Source organism: Fukomys damarensis, unplaced genomic scaffold, assembly GCF_012274545.1.
Source record: "Fukomys damarensis isolate Sample0158 unplaced genomic scaffold, DMR_v1.0_HiC HiC_scaffold_39, whole genome shotgun sequence".
Taxonomy (NCBI): domain Eukaryota; kingdom Metazoa; phylum Chordata; class Mammalia; order Rodentia; family Bathyergidae; genus Fukomys; species Fukomys damarensis.
This window is the reverse complement of record NW_022900951.1, coordinates 92114821-92134831: the sequence shown is the minus strand read 5'-3', so window position 1 is coordinate 92134831 and position 20011 is coordinate 92114821. Positions and strand designations below refer to the sequence as shown.

Here is a 20011-nt window from a genome sequence, read left to right as displayed (position 1 = left end):
TCCTCCCCTCTCAAATGAGCAGAGGTAATTGGATCTTGGAGCAGAGGCAAAGGACAAGTACCACAGAAAAAGTGCATCACTGGAAAGCAGACTAAGATCTCCATACCAGCAGCAAAGTCTGTCCACTAAGTGCCTGTGAACCTCATCACAAAACAAAAAAACAAAGAAAAAAAAGAAACAAAACTATAGGAACATGAGAATACAAGGAAACAAAATGCCTCCTAACACTCCCAACTTCCAAAAGCTGATTCAGGAAGCATTGAGGGGAAGAATAGCAAAAGCCACATACTGGAATTATTCAAAAGGAAAACAGAGGAAATTTAAAAACAGAGCAAAGAGGTGTTCAGCAGGATCATAGAAGATATAACTAAACAGATAATGGAAGTAATACACAAAATAATCAGAGAACTTACATAAGACACTAATAAAGTTAGCTGAGCTAAGCAAAATGATATGAAACATAAATGATCACTTTACCAAATAATTACAGATCACAAAAAGGTTTCAAACAGAAATCCAGGAGATTAAAAATTATTTTTAAAGTGTGACCATCAGAAGCAACCAATGTGTAGACAGAATATTAGAGTTAGAAGATGAGGGTGGGGTTTAAAGACCAACTCCTCCATACTTGGCAGGTCCATCCCTATAAAGGCAAAGGGCACATGTAATTATTACAGTTGTATTGCACTGGCCCAGTAAGATAATTAGGCTCTTCCCATCATCTCTATAATAAGGAAAAATTTTATCTGGCACTAAGGTTTTTCATTGTGAACAATGCCTCCCAAGAAGTCTCTGATAATTATACTCTGTACATATTGTGACTACCTCTCCCACCAACATTTGAATATCCTATAAGGTACATTATAAGCAGCCAGCTGAAGATCTTTCAGTGTCATTTTATGTAAAACATTATTTGAATTGCTGTTCTCACCCTGAGAATAGAGCTCTATAACTGCATTTATTTATTAATTTTTTTAAGACTGGGCCTCACTATGCAGTCCAGTCTGGCTTTGAACTCATTATGTAGCCCAGGCTGGCCTTGAACTTGTGGCAATGCCCCTGCCTCACTCTCCCAAGCACTGGGATTATAGGCATGGGCCACTGTGCCTGCTGTTATAATTGAATTTTTAAAAATATTCCTGTAGCTCAGTGGTTGCTCCTTTCCCCCCTTACAACTCTGACTTCATTTTCCTTTACTTTTCTTTCTCTCATACTCTACTTAGGCTGGTTCAAATACACCAGCCATTTTCCCAAACTCAAGACCTTTGCAAGTGGTTATACCTGTGCCCAGTGACACTCTCACAGATTTCTCCATATCTGACCTGCCCATCTCCCTCAGAATTTGCTTAAATGTCACTTCTTATCAAGAGTTTTCCTGAGCTGCCTATTTAATATTATAGCTTCTTATTACACGCAACTTCAGCACAATTCTTCATTTATAGAGAAAATGAAAAATGGATTCAACTGATGCTAGAAGACACAAAGAAGACTAATCTAAGATAAAGTGGAATAAGAGAAAATTCAGAAGACATCACAAATGACATAAACAAAACCTGCTTAGAGAAATAATAGCAGAAATCTTTCCAAATATGGGAAAAGAATTTAACATATGGATAAATTAGGCATAGAGAACCCCAAACGGCCACTATAATAACAGAACTTTCCTAGGTCACATTATAGTCAAAATATCAAAAGTCCAACACAGGGAATAAAATCTTAAAAATGTTAGAGAAAAGCAACATATCACTTATAAAGGTACAGTCAAACTTTGGATTGTGAGTAACTTGGTCTGCATGTGTTTCACAAGTTGAACAAACATTTCTAAGAAATTACAACTTGGTAAACAAGTGATGTCTTGCTATATGAGTAGCATGTCACAATGAATATCACATGATCACAACTGGGTATCTCTTTCTCTCACTGCTTTGATATGCATGTGCTTTGGATTAGGAACAACAAATTATTCTCACAATCCAAGGTTTTACTGTGATCCCACTAGAATTAAAGCAAACTTCTTCACACAAACCCTAAAAAGGCCAGGAGGTCTTGAGTGCAGTGTAACAAGCCCTGAAACATAACTTCCAACCCAGTCTTATATACCCTGAAAAGTTTCCCTCTAAAATTGATGGGGAAAAAAAAGAGAGCACCTCAAGAAATTCATGACCATCAAACCGCTACTCCAAAAAATTCTCAAGGATATCCTAGAAAGATACAAAGGAGCCAACAATGCCAATAAGTCAAATAGAGTGAATACACCTGGCATATATGTATATATATACATACACACACACATATACATATACATACATATATGTATTCATTGTTGGTGATTAAACCCAGGGCCTTAGCACTATACTATATTCCCATTCATATTTTTTTATTTTTCATTTGGGACATGGTCTTGTTAAATTGCTAAGTTCCCCAGGTTGGGCTGGAACTTGTGATCCTTTTGCCTCTGTCTCCCAGAATGCAGGGATTATAAGAGTACATCAGTATGCCTAGCTGAAAGATAAGTTTTTGTTGTTTGGATCTACTTAGTTGGTAGAAATTTGTTACGGCAGCCCTAGAAACTAACATGATTGTCCTCACAGCACTTTCTTGATTTCTCTTTGCCTTTTACATGAACTTTATATTTTTAGGGACTTTTTCATTACTGAACTACTATACCAAAAGAGAAGCACAATATAGCAAGCAAATAAAGAAAACTTAACTGAGTAGTCATATTTTTAATATTGAATGATACTTATATACATACAGTTTTCAATACTTTAATGACCACCAATGACCAATAGATACTAAAACCAAACTTTTGCCATTGAATTCATGTTATTGAAGAACCAACGTAGGAGCTGGGCATGGTGGCACATGCCTATAATCCCAGCATTCTTGGTGGCTGAGGGAGGGGCATCTCAAGTTCAAGCCCAACCCAGGCAATTTATCAACTTAATGAAATCCTGTCTCAAAATAAAAAAAACAAACAAAAGGGATGGGACTGCAGCTCAGTGGGAAGGCTCTGGGTTCAACTGACAAAAAAAAATCAACATATGACATTATGTTTTAAAAATTAATTTTATTGGTATCTTTCACATATACATAATGATCACATTCATCATAAACACTTAATGTTGATTAATGTATTAATGTATCTTTACTTCCTTCTATATGACAGAGCAGGTGATGAGCCTAAAAAGGGGGTCTCTGAACAAAGGTGGTGGTAGAGGCAGAGGCTCCCCAAAACAAGATGATAAGAGTGATGTTTACCATTTAGTTCAGGTAAAGCACCTGGAGGAAGAAGAGAAGGTCCCTCGGGGAGGGTTCATACTGCGGGGGGATAGCAGTGGGGATGGCTCTCAATTTGCTGGTTCATGCTTTGGAAGAGTTCCTGAAATTGATGAGCCATCTGAGGCGTCATGCTCCTGTCGTGCAAATAATCAAATAATCAAAATCAACAGTCAGACCGGAATACACAAAAGTATATGTTTGTGAGATTTTTTAGAAGTTATATATAGTTTATTTATTTTTGCTGTGTTCAGGATTGAACCCAAGGCCTTATAAATGCTCAGAAAGTACTTTATGACTGAGCTGTATATCCCACCCTGGATTTCTTTTTTTTGAAAATGAAATATTAGCTGGGCATGGTGGTAAGCTTTTGTAATTTCAGCACTCTGGGGGGCTGAGGTAGATGAGTCACAAGTTCAACTCTAGCCAGGGCAATTTAGCCAGCGAGTGAAATTTTTGTATCAAAAAAAAGAAAGAAAATAATAAAGGGCTACATGTGTAACTCAGTGCAGAGGCCTTGGGTTCAATCCTCAGTACCAAATAAGAAAATTATGAATCCACTTATTGACATCATAGAAATTTTCTTTCAAAAGCACTTTTGTTTGCCTGACATACTGTCACGAAACATTCAGTACATTAGTTAAGAAAGTACATTAGTTAATGGATCTTTTCCACACATGAAAATGGTTTACTGTCTTAAATAAAACCTATGGAGTATGTTTCTTAAAAAGTCTGCCTTGAATCCCACTTTTCTCTCAATCTCACAAAATATATTTCTAACCTAACACTCAAAATGTGGTAGAACACACACACTTGCTTTCCACATTGTTAGAATTTTGTTTCAAATTCCTTGATTTTTTTCTTTCTTTTATGTCTATAACTCTTGAACACTGAATTCTTCATTTACTTGCAAAAGTGATATACATTTAATGATACAGTTTCAGGAAATCTATAAATAATATTGACTATGAAATAAAGCTTATAATACCTATCAAATAAAAATGTTCAGATTGATGTTCCTCAACTCAAAGTAGAATTTCTCTACTTCAGCATGAATTGCTGAACATCTAAAAAGAGGCTTTCGAATATACAAAATCAAATGACAGAATTACATATGGCACAATGGCATTATCCTTTCAATGGTTAACCAGATCACATGTATTAATGTTTCAAGTGGGAATGTGAAAAATTGAAAGGCAGTGGTATTTACATGTATTGTCACATACCTACCATTAGAGTACCATGGGCAAAGGCTGTGCTATGCCAGAAAACTAAGAGAACAGTAAACATTTTTCTGCAGTATTCTGTATCCACCCCTACCTCAACAAGTCCTCAAAACAGATTCAAAGAAGCCTAAATACTTAGAATAAGTACTGCTACCTTCTTGCTATAGGAGATTTGCATATCTTATTTGACCTTTGTTGTCAATGTCATCTCAAGGCATTTTACAAGGTTGTACACATATCCCAGTTATATATATTTATAAAATTCGCCTAACTTCCTATTTATACTTGTCATTAGAATTTCTGGCACAATGAAAAGCACACTTTTTGTAACATGATATATAACTGAGAGAAGTAAATGATTGGCTCAAATTCAGAGGTGACAAACTGATGAGGTCATAATAGGTTTATGATGCTGCCCGCCCTTTCATGCTTGGCCTCTTACCTATCCCTGCAGAGGTGCTTTTGAGCAGAATAATGAAGATATTCCACACAGAACAATAAGCTATTGATGGCTGAACCCTAAACCAGCTAGTCCAAGGCACTAGGACGGGGTATGGGGGCCAACACTGTGAACTGTAAGGGTAAAGGCCAAAACAAAGAACTGAAAGCAGCTAGTACTTGTTTAGACTGTCACTTTAGCATTCCCTAAGTATGCTATGGGAAAAGAATACACAGTTGGAATGGGACAGCTGCCATTTCTTCTTCTGAGTTCATGAAGGATCATGAATTGATCCTTCACAGTATGGATTTCAGTTAAGTGTCAATGAAACCGCCTAACTAGAAAGGCACATAGCAGAATACATATCACAAGGAAGTGTCACATTAGCCTTAAGAGAGCCCAGTTTGGATGAGAGGAGATTCTTTCCTCAGCAATCCAGGGGACACAGAGGTTCACCAAAAATTTGTCCTCAGCACTAAGGCTTCATATCAGAATGTTGTGGCAGAGCAGAGCAACTCAGTGCTGTAGCCAAGTGTTACAGCTCAGTGTTGCAACGAAGTGCCACAGCCCTGAGGTTCAGATGAACTTTACAGCTCAGTGTGGCAGGTCTGAGTCACAGCTCTCATAATTTGAAGACTCAAGAATCTGATGAGAGTCTCCTTATATAGGGATCTACAGGGTAGGCGAGCATGCCCCATAAAGCAGGAGGGTGGAGTTATAGAACATTCCTGAAGCAAAGGGGCAGAGTTACAGAACATTCCTGAAACATGCCATATGAGCATGCTCCATGAAGCAGGGTGTTGGAGTTACAGAACATTCCTGAACCACGTGCCTTGTGAGCATCCTCCATGAAGTGGGGGGTGGAGTTACACAACATTTCTGAGAGTGGTAGAATTACAGAACATTCCTGCCAGGGGCTGCTCTTAACAGAACCTTCTTGTGAGGACGCAGAGCTTAACAGAATATTCCTGAAAGTTCACACAGGTCCAACAGTCACAAACCATTTTGATACATTGGGCACAAACTGAGGAGTTACAGCACATTCCCGAGATGGGGAGGCAGCTTAACAGAACATTTCTGAAAGGTCACAGAGTTCAAAAAGTCACAGACCATTTTGATACATTGGGCAGGAGCCCAGCAGCACAAACATTTCCAAAACAAAACATTCTGTGGCAAAAAATGGAGGCAAGACAAGGGTCTGTCTTACTGTGGAGCACTTCTCTAGGAAGACCACTGTGATAGCATTGAAAGGTCTCAGCTCACTGAAATGAACCTGCCTTTGTCTGCTCACTGTTGAGTGCTAAAGGACAGAGGTATGATACTGATTGGACTCCTGTTGGACACAAGATTTCTACCAAACCTCCACATGGCAGAAGTAGCTGGACTAAGGCATTTCAGAGGGGCATACCTCTAAAGAGCAAGGCATTCAGCTCTACTTAAATATTGGCTTTGAGTCTGCACTGAGCTCAGGGGTGGTGGGGATTATCAAACAGTTTGGTCTTTCCATCCACACTGGGAGGATTTCCAAAATGCCACAATCAGCAGGGAGAACTGGCGAGTATAAGTGGACTCAGCGCCCACCCAGATAGGAACCCAGGAATTCCCTGAGAGAATGAACATTGAAAGAGAGCCTACCGGACAGAAGGGTTTGATAAACACAACTGAGAATCATGTTACACACCCGTCTGGCATACAAAATCAGTGCCCCAAAGCTGTCTGTGCGTGAGTCTGTATCCACGCTGGACAGGGTGTTTGATTGCTTGGAATACTGTGACCTGAAAAGGAAAGAAAGTACTATTGAAAACCTTTGCCACAGATGCCAGCCAATATTCTCAAGAATTCAGCATAAAAAAGAAAAAAACCCAGTCATTTTAACTATTTTAAACAACAACAAAGCCCTTGCGACCACTACAGACCCTCAGGAGAAATAAGCTCAGCCCAGAGATGGCCTGGCCTTCCTAGTGCAGAGCCCATTGTGATGTTATTCACCGTGGGCCCTTAGTGACATCACAGTGTGCTCTGCTGGCCTTCAGGCTTGTGGTCAGAGGCACTGATCAGCTCTCTCTGCTCAGATGAGCCAGTGTCCCAAAGTTAGAGATAAATGACCTGTTGGCCCTACATCCACAAATAAGGGAGTCCTCTCCCTTGTAGCAAATTGATCCTGCCACCAGGTGTCAATCAACGGTTTGGATTTTACACAGCACAGTTACTCCTGCAGCTATAAACAAGGGGCTGGGGATGTAGCTCCATGGATTTAAAAATAAATAAGAGCAGCTATAAGTGGCTTACCACACTAGACTGAGCCACTGAAGTGAGAGGCTGCTTATACACACAGTCCAAAAAGATTCCCATTTTAGAAGCATGCATTCCTACTGTGCTGGGCTCCAGCCTCAGTTTTTCAAAGTATCCGAGGTCACAAGCCATGTCCTGTGTGGACCATGCCAGAAATTCAGGCCTTAATCCAGACGAGTTCCTATTGATAGACAAGTACTATATAATAAATAAGACAGGCCCTTTCCTTGCTTCCATTTTTTCCCCCAAAAGATGTTTTGTTTTGCAAACGTAAGTTTGTGTTGCTGGGCTCCTGCCCAATGTATCAAAATGGTCTGTGACTGTTTGAACTGTGTGACCTTTCAGGAATGCTCTGTTAAACTCTGTCCCTTTGCTTCAGGAATGTCTGTAACTCCACGCCCCTGCTTCATTGGGAATGCTCGCCTACCCTGTGGATCCCTATATAAGGAGGCTCTCATTTCTGGTAGAGAGCTCAGACTCCTCTGAGCCTGCCAGAGCTCACCCATATAATAAAGGTTTTTTTCTCCACCTCCTCTACTGACCATCCAATTCTCATCTTGAACTTATAAGGGCTGTGTTCCAGAACTGTCACACTGAGCTGTAAAGCTCAGCTGGGCCTCAGAACTGTGGCAGACTGCTGCAATGAGTTGTGACACTCAGCTGTGCCTCAGAGCTGTGGCGCTTAGCTTTGACACTGAGCTGTAACACTTGGCTGTAGTAATGAGCTGCTCTGCTCTGCAGCAACACCACCACCAAATATCTTGCATCAAAATCTCAGGGATTTGTCAGTGATGAATGAATTTATATATATGGGGAAATCAGTAGGAAGCAGAGCACAGGGCTTGTTGCACTGTGAATCCCCAGGTCTCCACAGGGCTGTCCCCTCAAGGCCCTCAGGTTGTTCTTCTATTGTGGCCTTTTCAGCCAGGACTCTGGGCAAAACTATCAGAAGATGCAAATCCTGCACTCACCCCACATAGTTCCCTTCCCCTGTTTTGTCTGCTGCATAGCAGAGGAGATACCCATCAGGATGTTGGTATCTTACTTATCTTTTATTAAATTTATCTTATTAATTCAATTTTCTGTTCCCCTACCATGAATGAGAACTCCATGTAAGCAGGGACTTTTTTTTTTTTGCCTTTTTCCAGCATTAAGACCATATTTCACACATAGTAGGTGTTCAGCAAATGTTTGTTGAGGGAACTAATGAAGGTCACCTTTGGCCCAAAACCAACTGTGTATACTATTCCCAACTATGACATTATTTGTGGTACAGTGTGCTTTTTTCAGAATTTCCTTCTACATATTTGCATTCTAATATAGGTCTCCAATAAAAACGAATAACTTACCTCTCAAGTAATGTGTTAAATATTTCTATAGCACTTAAAACAAAAGTTACCTATCCTCAGTCTGCTGCATAGCACAGGAGAGTATCCATGAGAAAACAGGAAAAACTCTTGAAGTTTTAGGCATACACAAATGCTTTCTAAATGGAATTCCAATTGCACAAAAATAATACCAAAAATTAATGAATGGCATCATATAAAATTAAAAATCTGCCCAGCAAATGAAACAGAGTGAAAAGCCAACGTACAGAATGGGAGAAAAAATTTTCCCTACTACTCATCAGAGAAAGGTCTTATATCTAGAACAAATAAAAACTCAAAAAAAATTAGCCATCCCAAATTAAGAGACCCATTCAGAAAGTGAGCAAATGAAATTAACAGACACTTCTATAAAAAGATGTACAAATGGCCAACAAATACATGAAAAAAATGTTCAGCACTGATGGCCATTTGAGAAATGCAAGTTAAAACAACACTGAGATTTCAAATTACTCCAGAAAGAATGACAATCATCAAGGAATAAAATAATAACCAATGCTGGTGGGGCTGAGCCAAAAAATAAACCTTTCTTCATTGTTAGCGGGCATTTAAACTAGTACAACTACTATGGAAATCAGTTTGGAGAGGCCTCAAATAACTTACAATAGAAACTCCATTTGATTCAGCTATCCTCCTTTCAGATATCTTCCCTAAAGAATGAACAACATCGCATTACAGTGATATGTACATACCTATGTTTATAGCAGCAAAATTCATAATAGCTAAATCTTGGATGTGTCACATATATCCATTAACAGATTCATGGATAAAGAAAATATGTTCTTTACAGATAATAGATTACAACTCTGCCATAAAGAAAGATAAACTTAAGTAATTTGTAGGACAATGAATGCAACTTAAGACCTCAATGTTAAGTGAAATAAATCAGGTGCACAATTTAAATATGTATGGTTTCTCTTATATGAGAAACCCTAAATATAAATAAAAAGCAAAATAAAAAATAAAGAATAGGATATAGCAAGATAGATCTTTAGCATATGGGAAGGAAATCAAGAGATGAAGAATGGAGGCAGGGGAGGGAAATGGGATTTTTTAAAAAAGGAATTGTGATGTATTGTGCACATGTACCAAGTTCCTAGGTGGAAAATGATCATTATGTACTATAGACAACTACCAAAAAAAAATAGGAGAGATAGAAGAGATAGAAGGAGGGAAAGTGAAGGAATGGAAAGGGATAAAGATATAATTAAGATATGTCCTGTACATGTACCAACTCCTCACAATGAATGTATTCATTATGTACTATGAACATGTACTCATTAATAAAAGAAAAAAGAAGTCATCTGGCTCCTCTTGCTTTAATACAGGTCATAAGACCCTCATTCTAGCTGGGTTCCACCCTACACAAGGAAAAGGGGTGGGAAGTATGGTATAGAATGCAACCCAGAGAGCTCTGGGCAGTCCTTGCTGGGTTTCCCCTCTCAGTCTATAGTCATTAAATCATATTCTTTTGTCTAATCACATTTCTACGTAGCTATCCATTCTTCATTGAAATTAAGCATAGAAATAGACCCATTTCTTTGGATCTTTGAGTCCTTATTCCTTAAGGGTCATGTTTCACATAAAACTTTGATTAAACAAATTTGGTATACTTTTCTCTTGTTAACTTGTTAATTTGTTCTCTCATTAACTTCTTTTTATAGAAGTGTCATCTGTGACTCTTATGATGGACAAGAAAAGGTATAACAAATTTCTGTCCTTACACAAATAAAAAATTACCATACCTCTCTTATTCCTAATAATTAGTACATAATAATTTCACTTCCTCTTAGGGAATGTTTTCAAAATTCTGTATGCCTTGGGCTAGGGATTTACCTCAGTGGCACCACGCCTGACTCACAAGTGCAAGGTCCTGAGTTCAACCCCTAGTATGAAGAAAAAAAAAGACTTTGTTTCCAGTTTTTTCCTTTTCTCTTATTTTTTCTTATCCTTCTTACCTTTCCACTACCCCTCTCACTTCCCCTACACCTTTAGACCTTTTTCCTATTACACAATATCAATATATATTTTGATCCTTATTTATGCATTTAGTTTTTCACACCAGAGAAACAACACAGTATTTACACATGTGTGACCTATTAATTTCACTTAAGAGTGTGTCCTTAATGTGCATCCGCTTAGCTATAAATGTCTCTGTAAATAGAGGAGGGCGGAGGGGGTGAAGGGAGGCCAAGGGAATAGGGAAAAAATAAGAACCAAGATATATCATGTAAAAGGGCAAGATCCCAATGATGAAAGTAACTGTATTGTATACCTAAAATGGAGGGAAGGGCAAGAAAAAAAAGATCTGAAATGTGTTATGTACATGTACCAATTTTCTACAATGAGTGTAATCATTATATACATGTACTAATAAAAGTAAAAAAAAAATTATAAATATAAACTTACAAAATGACATCTTTGTCAGTTATAAAATCAAGGTGTAGCACATTTAAAATTGATACTATTTTTGAAATATAATTTTTATGGTCATCTTATATAGTATTTTTTCCTTGGTAGAATAGTTTGTAAAATTTATATATGTGCGTAATAGAAAACATAAGATTTGAGAGGTTATGTTTTATTTCATCCTGTTTAATACAATTTCAAATGAAAATCAGAGTTTTTAAAGTATGATTTTTAGTTGATAATACCCCCTAAGGAAATATTTACATATCCTTTGTTTGTAAAAAAGACAAAAAATTATTAAACTCTTGTACTGGGGACTGAACCCAAGGCCTTCACACTGACCTACATCCCCAGCGGGTTTTTTGTTTGTTCGTTTTTAATTTTGAGACAGGATCTTGCTAAATTGCCCAGGCTAGTCTTGAACTTTGGATCCTCCTGTTTCAGTCTCCCAGAGTGCTGGGATTAGAAACATGTGCCACCATGCCAACCTCTCACTGAAATCATGAAGACAACTTAACTTACTATTATTTCAATCAGATATATTACTTTTATTATCTTAAATTTGATGTCAGAAAAAATTTTATTCAATTTTTGCCTTTTGGTATTATGCCTTTTTTTTTAAATTGCCCAGAATGAGCTCTAACTTGTGATCCTGCTGCCTCAGCATCCCAAAGTGCTGGGATTACTGGCATCCATCACCCAGCTAGAAACATTTACTTTTAAACTCTGGAGTTCAAGTTACATGAACCGTTAATTTTAGAAATGAAAAGAAAAAAACATAAACTTGTCTTTAGATGTCATAATAGTTTTTACACAAACAATGAAAAACATATCTCATGATAATACAGTACCTAAACATCACAATTGAGGAGTATGCAACATCCTAGGTTTGTGTGATTTTGAAATACTCTCTTGCTAGGAACTTGCAGAAACAATCTGCCTTTAATGCTGCTACAAATTCATATCACATTTGTCTTCTAAGTGTGTTTTTTGGTTTGTAACTCTGAGCATTGAACCCAAGGCCTGAAGTATGTTAGGCAAATGTTCTACTCCCTCTAGGCCGTAAGAATTTTTAATGTTCTTTTGTACTTTTAAAAGAAGTGATCTTTCAGTAAAATATTTAAAATTAATCTTCCTCCAAAAAAGGACATTCTGAATATTAACTGCATTAAAAAATAATGTAATTGGATACTACAAAGTAAAGTTTTAGAAATCATATCTCTTAACTTGTGCACATTTGAATAATTCAAGTTTGCAAGCTTCTTTTTTTCTGGTATAAATTGGCTTGTATTTTCCATTCTCTTTTTTGTTCTATGTTAAGTCAGCCCAACTTAAAAATAAAAATAATAATAATAATTCTAAAGTGGTATATAATTTTACAATGGAAAAAGAGCCTTGAGGATGGTTCAGGACAACCCTGTCATTTTAGGGACAAAATACTGAACTCCATACCTGAAAAGGAATCCTTTTTGGACAAGGGTTCTCTAGATCTTGGTAGAGAGGTCAGGAGGGACAGATGGGGTTGCTGGGATCAGAGGACCTGACAAGACAAAAAAAGGTATTAGCTGCAAAATCTGGAGGGTCTTTATTTTTAACATCTTTGTTAGGTTTTAAAAAACAATAACTTTCACTTTTGTTTTTCTTTGAAAGAAGTGCACTCATGGGGCAAGTTATTTTAAAGATGTAAGCAAGGGTAAGGGGAGAGGGGATAGAGGAAGAGAGGAAGAAGGAGGAGGAGGAGGGAAAGGAAGAAGAGGAGGGGAGGAGGAGGAGAAGCAAGAGAGAGGTTGGCTACAACCCCAGCAATACACAAGAATGATAAAAACCCAAGTTACAATAGTCTTACCCCTAAGGGGTGATTAAAGGATATAAAGAGGAAGGAATTCATAGGGATTTTCAATTGCATTGCAATGTTTTATTTCTTTGGCTTAGTATTGGGTACTTGGCTGGTCTTTACCATTTTTCTTTAACAGTTGGCTAGTATGTCTGAGCTAATGCAGAATAAATGTTTTAAAGTAAAAAGAAAGGAAAAGAAGCAATTCAGAGAGTGTAGTTATTTTCTCTACTGCACGCAGCTAGGAATTAGTAAAGGAAGACTAGAGAATTGATTACAGAGTATTCTTCCTGAGTATTCCTAGATATTGCTTATCAAGGTAACCTTGAGACAGAAAGATGGTGATAGGCTATTTCAACATTTTTTTTGTCAAAGCATACTTAGACCATCTTAAGATTTAACAAACATAGCTAAGACGTTTCACTTTGAAGTGAAAATTTTTGCTGCCTACTCTGAAATAAATTTGAAGGAAAATAAATGCATTAAAAACATGAAATGGAACAAGTTATCACTTATGCTTATTCCTTTGCTTGTCCCTTGTAGCTGTGGAAATTAAAATATGCATATTTATATTTATTAAGTAATTTCACAAATCCTCAGTCATGGTAAGGCTTTCATGAGGAACAGTCTTCACTTAGTCTTATATGCTTACAGTTATTGTCTTTGCTGTTTTTCTCTTTCCACTACACTGAGTATAGGGCATCTGTTCCCTAACTCTTCCCACCTCCAGCCTTTATTTTTTCTTGTTAGGGTTGCCACATTCAAGAGTTCCATTATATAAACTCTGACAGGTATATGTAACTGAGGTCCTTCCTAAGGCGTAGAGCCCGGGAAAATATGCCTGCCTGCCTCCTTTCCCCCCACCTCGTCCCTAATCTTTCTTTTGGATGAATATGAATAGTGTGCTACAGATCCTCTGTACTCTTACCCTCTGATACACAGCTGGTGAATTGTTAGCCCTCAGCATGTAGCCTGACATGTATCAACACCCAGGGCTGTGGCCCCGCATATAGCTCTGTCCTAGCTGGGTGCAGAAAGCCCACACAATTCAGTGTGAAAAGTATGAAAAAAAGATTAAAATGCCTGAATTTAAAATATCCTAGTTCATTTGTTTTAGTGTCTTTCAGTTACTTTATATGTATATGGGAAATGTTATAGTCTATTAATCATTTAACTATAACTTCTAATTGACTAATTAGGACATTTTGCTACCTTCCACTCAGAAGAGAAAGGGAAACATCACAATAAATCTGCTCTTAGAGGTTTTTCTATTCATTAACAAATAAGCAAACACAACCACACGTTGTTTCATCTTCAGACTTCTGTGAAGTGATATTGTTCAACATGACAATCCAAAAATGAATTACATGTTAAAACATCAAAAAAGCTGGCTTTAGTGCCCACTTTAATTCAAATTAAAGAAAAGCTTTTAAAGAAAAGCAATATTTTATACTATTTTATTTAACAAACATATGAGCAAAATTAAAATTAGATGAGCCTACATTTAATCAAAAAAGCTATTTGGGGCCGGGGATTTAGCTCAGTGGTTCTGCCACCCGCCTCACAAGTGAAAGGACCTGATATCAATCCCCAGTTAAAAAAAAAAAAATCTTACTCCCTGAACATTTCATTCAGGTTTCATCATAGATTATTTATCCCTGAAGCACCATTGCAGACATGGTATTTAAACAATTTCATTCTATTAAAAACATGTATTGTATGAATAGGAAAAATATTTTAAAGTCGTACCATATTTTTTCCTTGCAGTTTCAAATATCCTGTTAATTGGGTAAAACACAGCAAGAGAGCTACATCCTTCATTACTGTGACCACTTCATTTTCTGGGATGAGTCCTGTACATTACTTTTTTGTATTCAGACATTTAGATAAATTATCTACTTTGGCAAGCTCAGTGAAGCATTATCAGCTATATATTCAGGCATATTCAACAATTCTGAAATTTCTCTAAGAATATATGAGCTTTGTGCTTGTGAAGAACCTTCTGCAAAAAAGAAAGAAAGAAAGAAAGAAAGAAAAGAACATTTTGTGGACTTTCCACTATTATACAAAGTACCACAGAATAATAATAATAATTATCTCCTTTCATTAAGCACACACTGAACTGCTTGCTCAAGTGCTTTTGTTAAGTAACATTCACTATTTGCTCTAATTTTTAACACAAAAACAGGTTTGCCATAATTACAGCCTTACATATTAAACTGATGCTTTAAAATAGATGCGGCATCTGGTGATATTCATATTACAGAACACAGAAGCAAGTAAAAATAAATGAACTGAAACACCTTTAAAAGATTGCAAATGAACATCTTTACCTCTAGCTTTTGAATTTAGTTTTAAGTTCCCTTGAGTTTATTCTTTGGTTTTTATAAGAGCCAACGATTAGCATTCAGATGTTGTTATGCTTCAGTTTTGTGACTAAATATTCTGCAGTAGCCTGAGTAATGCTATTTGGGCACGTATTTTAGTAATGATGCTGACTAGTTAGTAAATGAGCATGCTATCACTTGGACATAGCAAACTCACTAATTCCTCTCACCTGGAATGACTTCCTGTAGTTTCCTTTTTGCTCCAAAAAATGGCAAAATTTTTACAGCTGTCTTAGTTTAGTTTGTGTAGGAAATGAAGTAGGTATTTAACTCTACACAAGTTTGACTCCTCTTTGTGAATCATATGCTCAATTTGAAATAGATGTTAGTGTACGTGTTCATTTAAACATTTTTCTGCAAACAAAAAGCCTCTAATCTCTATACACACATATACAAATTACTATGTGTATACCAAATTTTTTGGTAAAAATTAGAAAGATTAAGCCGGGCGTGGTGGCACATGCCTGTAATCCCAGCACTCAGGAGGCTGAGGCAGGAGGATGGCTGTGAGTTCGAGACCAGCCTGGGCTACATAGAGAGCTCCAGGTCAGTCTCAACTACATAGTGAGACCCTGTCTCAAAAAACCCCCCAAAAAAGAAATATTATTCAGTTATAGACCTGAAATCTATGAGCAGGAATTGTGCTCTGACCCCTTGCCACTCCTCCATTCAGAGGCAACAGAGAGTAGATTCTCTGGCTTTGGACACTTAGGGATAAGAAAATAGCACAGGCCCAGGTTCCCCTGCAAAGCACAGCGAAAAGCTATAATTATACCTTTTAAAAATTTTGTTATTAGCATAAGAAATAAAATACAGGACCCCTGAGCTCAAGAGTTAATATGTTGGATTACTGTCAGAAGCAAATTCATGAACTGAATATACTGTTATTCACAGTTGTTAAATATTCCACAAAGTCACCATTCAGTTTGCTGTGCCTGGTATTATTGAAAACTTTTGGATGTTTTACAGGGATAGACTCAAGTATAATGCCTAGCAGTAGAGTGCTTGCCTAGCATGTGTAAGGCCCTGGGTTCAGCCCCCAGCACCAAAAGTGGAGGGAGAGAGAAAGAGAGACAGAGACAGAATAAATCCTAATGGTAAAGGGAAAGAAGAATCCAAAGAATATTGTCATTTTGTCTCTATATTAACAAGTGCTAAACTATTTAGCACATTTATATATCATATATGGCAAGAAGGCTTTCAGCATCGTCTCATGTGCTTCATTCATTCATTCAACTGCTACTTATTGAGCCAGACAATAATAACTACAGAACACACAAAAATTCTTTGTCTTTGTGGAGCTTACATTCCAACAGGGGGAGATGGTCTGTAAACAAAATAAGTAGGTATAATAAATGGAACATAAGATGATAAGTGTTGTGCAGAAAATAAAAACAATTAAGGAGATAAGAAAGTGTGTGTAGAAAAAGGCTGTAATATTAAATAGGTAGCCCAGGAAAGATCTTCATAAGGAGTGACATTTGAGCAAAGGCCTAAAGGAGATGAGAGGGCCAGCTACGGCAAAATCTGGTGAAAGTGTCATAGAGAAATGGTATAGCCACTTGTAAATGCCTCGAGATTGGGATAGTGGCTGGCATCTTAGAGCAGGTTAAAGTAGCCTGAGTAGAGTGAGAGTGATAGGGAAAACTTTTATAAAAAGCAAAAACCTATAGAGTGTTATAAAGTAAAATGGCTTCTGTTGTCTCTAACAGCAGTTTGTTTTGTTTAGCTTAGAACTAACAGGCACCGAAGGCACTAACTGCTGACTGAGGCATTTGTTCTTACCCTGAGATAACAGAGCACATCAAGACCTTGAGCTCCGAAGAGACTGGAGCCACATGATCGTAAAAGTGTCTAGATGAAAGAACCCATTGCTGACATTTGCTCCCCTGACCCTGAACACCCCCATTCCTATGGACTAGAAAAGATAACTAGGCGAATCTTAAAGGTAAACTCCCTAACTGCAAAGAATTGTTACATCTGAGTTGACAGTTAACTATCCTGTGATGGTGATTTGAACTATGAGAATGAAATGTAACCACCCAAATGATGTCAAGGCTATGAAACCCATTAAAAGGAGGAGTTGTAACCCAGTGCATCGTTGATCCAGGCATGGCTTATGTGCGATTGACCCTTATCGATGAGTAAATTTGTTACTTTGCTTCCATTCTTCTGCCTCTCTGTGTGTCACTTACTGATTCCTTCCATAATATTTGGTGTGTTGGCTGGGAAAGAAGGGGCTAACTGACACAGCCTGTGTTGGCCCTCTACCAGAGTCCCACAGGAGGGAGAGACTGTCCACCTCCTCAGAAGGGAAGAGGAGCACCCCCAGGATTTCCTGGGTTCCATTTCTAGGACTTGGAGGCCAGCTTGCCAGCAGCAGATAGCTCGAATCCAGAGCAGAGACAGCAGAAGGAAGGCAAGTGAGTGAAATCATGTCTGAATGGTGAGATCCACTGGGTTGCTCCCTAGTTTGTGTTGCTTTGCTTTGGTTCTTAATTGGACATTTGGGCAGATTACAGATTGGAGGCCTGATTACCCTCCTTTCTCTGCCATTTGCAGGGAGTTATATCCTCAATTTGGGCAAAATATAGAGTGCTGGCCTAATCACCCCCCACTCTTTGCCATTTGTGAGGGTTTTGTTTGTATATAATTTGTTATTGTATTGTTCTTTATTAGGGGACCAAGGGAGGGAATGTGTTAACTTCTTGTGTGACTGTGTGTGTGAAAGAGACATGGTTAGGAGAGTGAGTGGAATGAGCTACAAAAGCCATCAGTAGCCTCTTCTATGCACCAAAACAAAAGGGAGGGGGCACTTGCTCTTAAAAAGCCCTCCCAGCATTTTGGAGCTTGTGTGGGTCAGTCCTGCAAGTCTGTGGCCACACTTAGAAAGGACAAAATGGAGACTCTTGCAACAAGAAACTCACCATAGTTGGAGTGGTCCCGAAAGAGTTGGGAAGTTCACAGCCAGGCTAACAAGCAAATGAGGCCATCTTCTGGAATGGTACCCCACCTTTTGTTTGTCTTGCATCACTGGACAATTGAATATCTAGTGTTCATGGGGAATGCTAATACTATTCTTAAATGCATGACTCAGAATTTTGATAAAGGTTTTGTGGGGGACTATGGGATAAAATTGCAACCAAAGATGCTTAAGAAACTTTGTGAGTTATCGTGGCCTCAGCTAAGCCAGACTTGGCCACCAGAAAAAAACTCTAGACAAAAGAAAAGTTATCTCCCTTTGTTTTTAACTGACACTTTGACAACTTGGAGCCTTGTGCACTCTGTTTTGGGGCCTGAACAACCCAGCCTAGGAGCTGCTCAAACTTCTGCTCTGTGGCAATCAGCAGCTGGTGAGAACTGTTTAGTTTTGGTCTTAGAACAACTGCTTGCCAAATCTGCTGTTTTTCTGCACAGCAGACTTGCCTCTCTCAGAAAATGTGACATTGTTGCAGGCAAATCCCAGTGCTTCTCCTCTGGAGGAGATAGAGCTGCCTCCTCCTCTGCTTGAGTTGCTAAGATCACAGGTGTGGAGAAAGTGGGGGCAAAAACAGAATTGCTGGGCTTTATTGCACTGGAGGGTGCAGATAGGAAACAGTGGTCAGGCTCAGAGAGAATGGAACAGGGCTTGCCCTCAGATTAAAAAGAACTAAAATGAGAAAATAAATCTTTGATGGATTAAAAACAGGTAGGAAAGCTCTGAGAAGCATACAGCAAAATAGAGAAAAAACACTGCAGGCCTTAAGAGCCCCAAGGCCAGCACTGTGTTATCAGCCTGATGCTGCCTGCAAAGGTCTGGAATCCAAAACAAAGCCAGAGAAACTGCAACTGCTCTCTACCAGACATCAAGAGATTTTATAAAGGAAATGAAGTTACAAATTTTAACTATTTGATAAATGTATATTTGTTTCAACTTGAATTAAGTTTAATTGGTGTGCTTAAAACACTTCTTGTGTGTTGCAAATTCTTGAATTGTGATTATAGGGTTAACTTGCTCTTTTCTGTACTTTGTTGACAAACTCAAGGTTAATACTGTTCTTTTGGCAGCCAGTCAAATTTTAAGATGTAACAAATTGAGAACAGAAAAAAGGGACACTTTAATATTTTAACACCTGAAGTTTGTTACAGAAAGTTAATAGTAAATGAGACAGAAAAAAATATTAAGAAAGCTGTAAGTAAAGGAGATATACTTTTGACATGAAAGGGTTTTGTATGTTTGTCTTGTTAAAAAGAGGTAAAGAAAGATATGAAAGACCAGAAGGCCTAAATATGTAGAAAAGGTGTGAGGAAATAATTTAACAAAAAAAATGTATGTTTGCTTATTGGTTTCAAGTTTTCTATAAAAGGTTTACATTTACAGTCATGAAGAGTCATGAACAGCTTTCATTCCTTTTGATTCTAATTCTACAAGAGATCTCTGTTAATTGACCTGAAAAAGTTTTGACTAGTTGTAACTAAAAGAGATTTTACAATGCAATTGGCCAAATGCATTTGAGTGTACTCTAATTTCATAAATTGTCTTATATGTTTGTCTGTGTCTGTGTAACTGTCTGAAAAGTGTCCAATTATATATTTTTGATTGAAATGATGTCAAGTATACAAATAATTTGTTAATTTCTACAACCTGGTTTTATAAGTTAAAATTTTGTCAAGATAATTAAATAAACTCTTAGGTCTGGATAGACTCCTGTTAATGAAAAAGGACAGCTGCTCAGAAAATTTTATTCTGGTCTTTATTCATTAATAGGAGCACCAAAAGT

General features: G+C 37.7%; 1 protein-coding gene and 1 long non-coding RNA gene across 3 annotated transcripts in view; one reads left to right on the top strand and one right to left on the bottom strand.

Moving 5' to 3' along the window:
- Window positions 1-3157: 3157 nt before the first annotated feature.
- On the bottom strand, window positions 3158-6920 carry LOC104847617. Of its 2 annotated transcripts, none has more exons than XR_776197.2 (3): window positions 6851-6920; window positions 6626-6719; window positions 3158-3416 (listed from the first exon to the last, which is right to left on the bottom strand). It is a non-coding gene; the product is annotated as an uncharacterized LOC104847617 (long non-coding RNA). The 2 variants fall into 2 exon arrangements; XR_776196.2 differs by having other exon boundaries at window positions 6861-6909.
- A 10443-nt stretch (window positions 6921-17363) lies between these two features.
- Window positions 17364-20011, top strand: part of Lrch2 (leucine rich repeats and calponin homology domain containing 2) — a 127993-nt gene continuing 125345 nt past the window's right edge. The window contains exons 1-2 of the mRNA XM_010603119.2: window positions 17364-17395; window positions 17505-17674. Of these exons, the coding sequence (XP_010601421.2) occupies window positions 17364-17395; window positions 17505-17674 (202 nt within the window). The remainder of the gene's footprint in view (window positions 17396-17504; window positions 17675-20011) is intronic.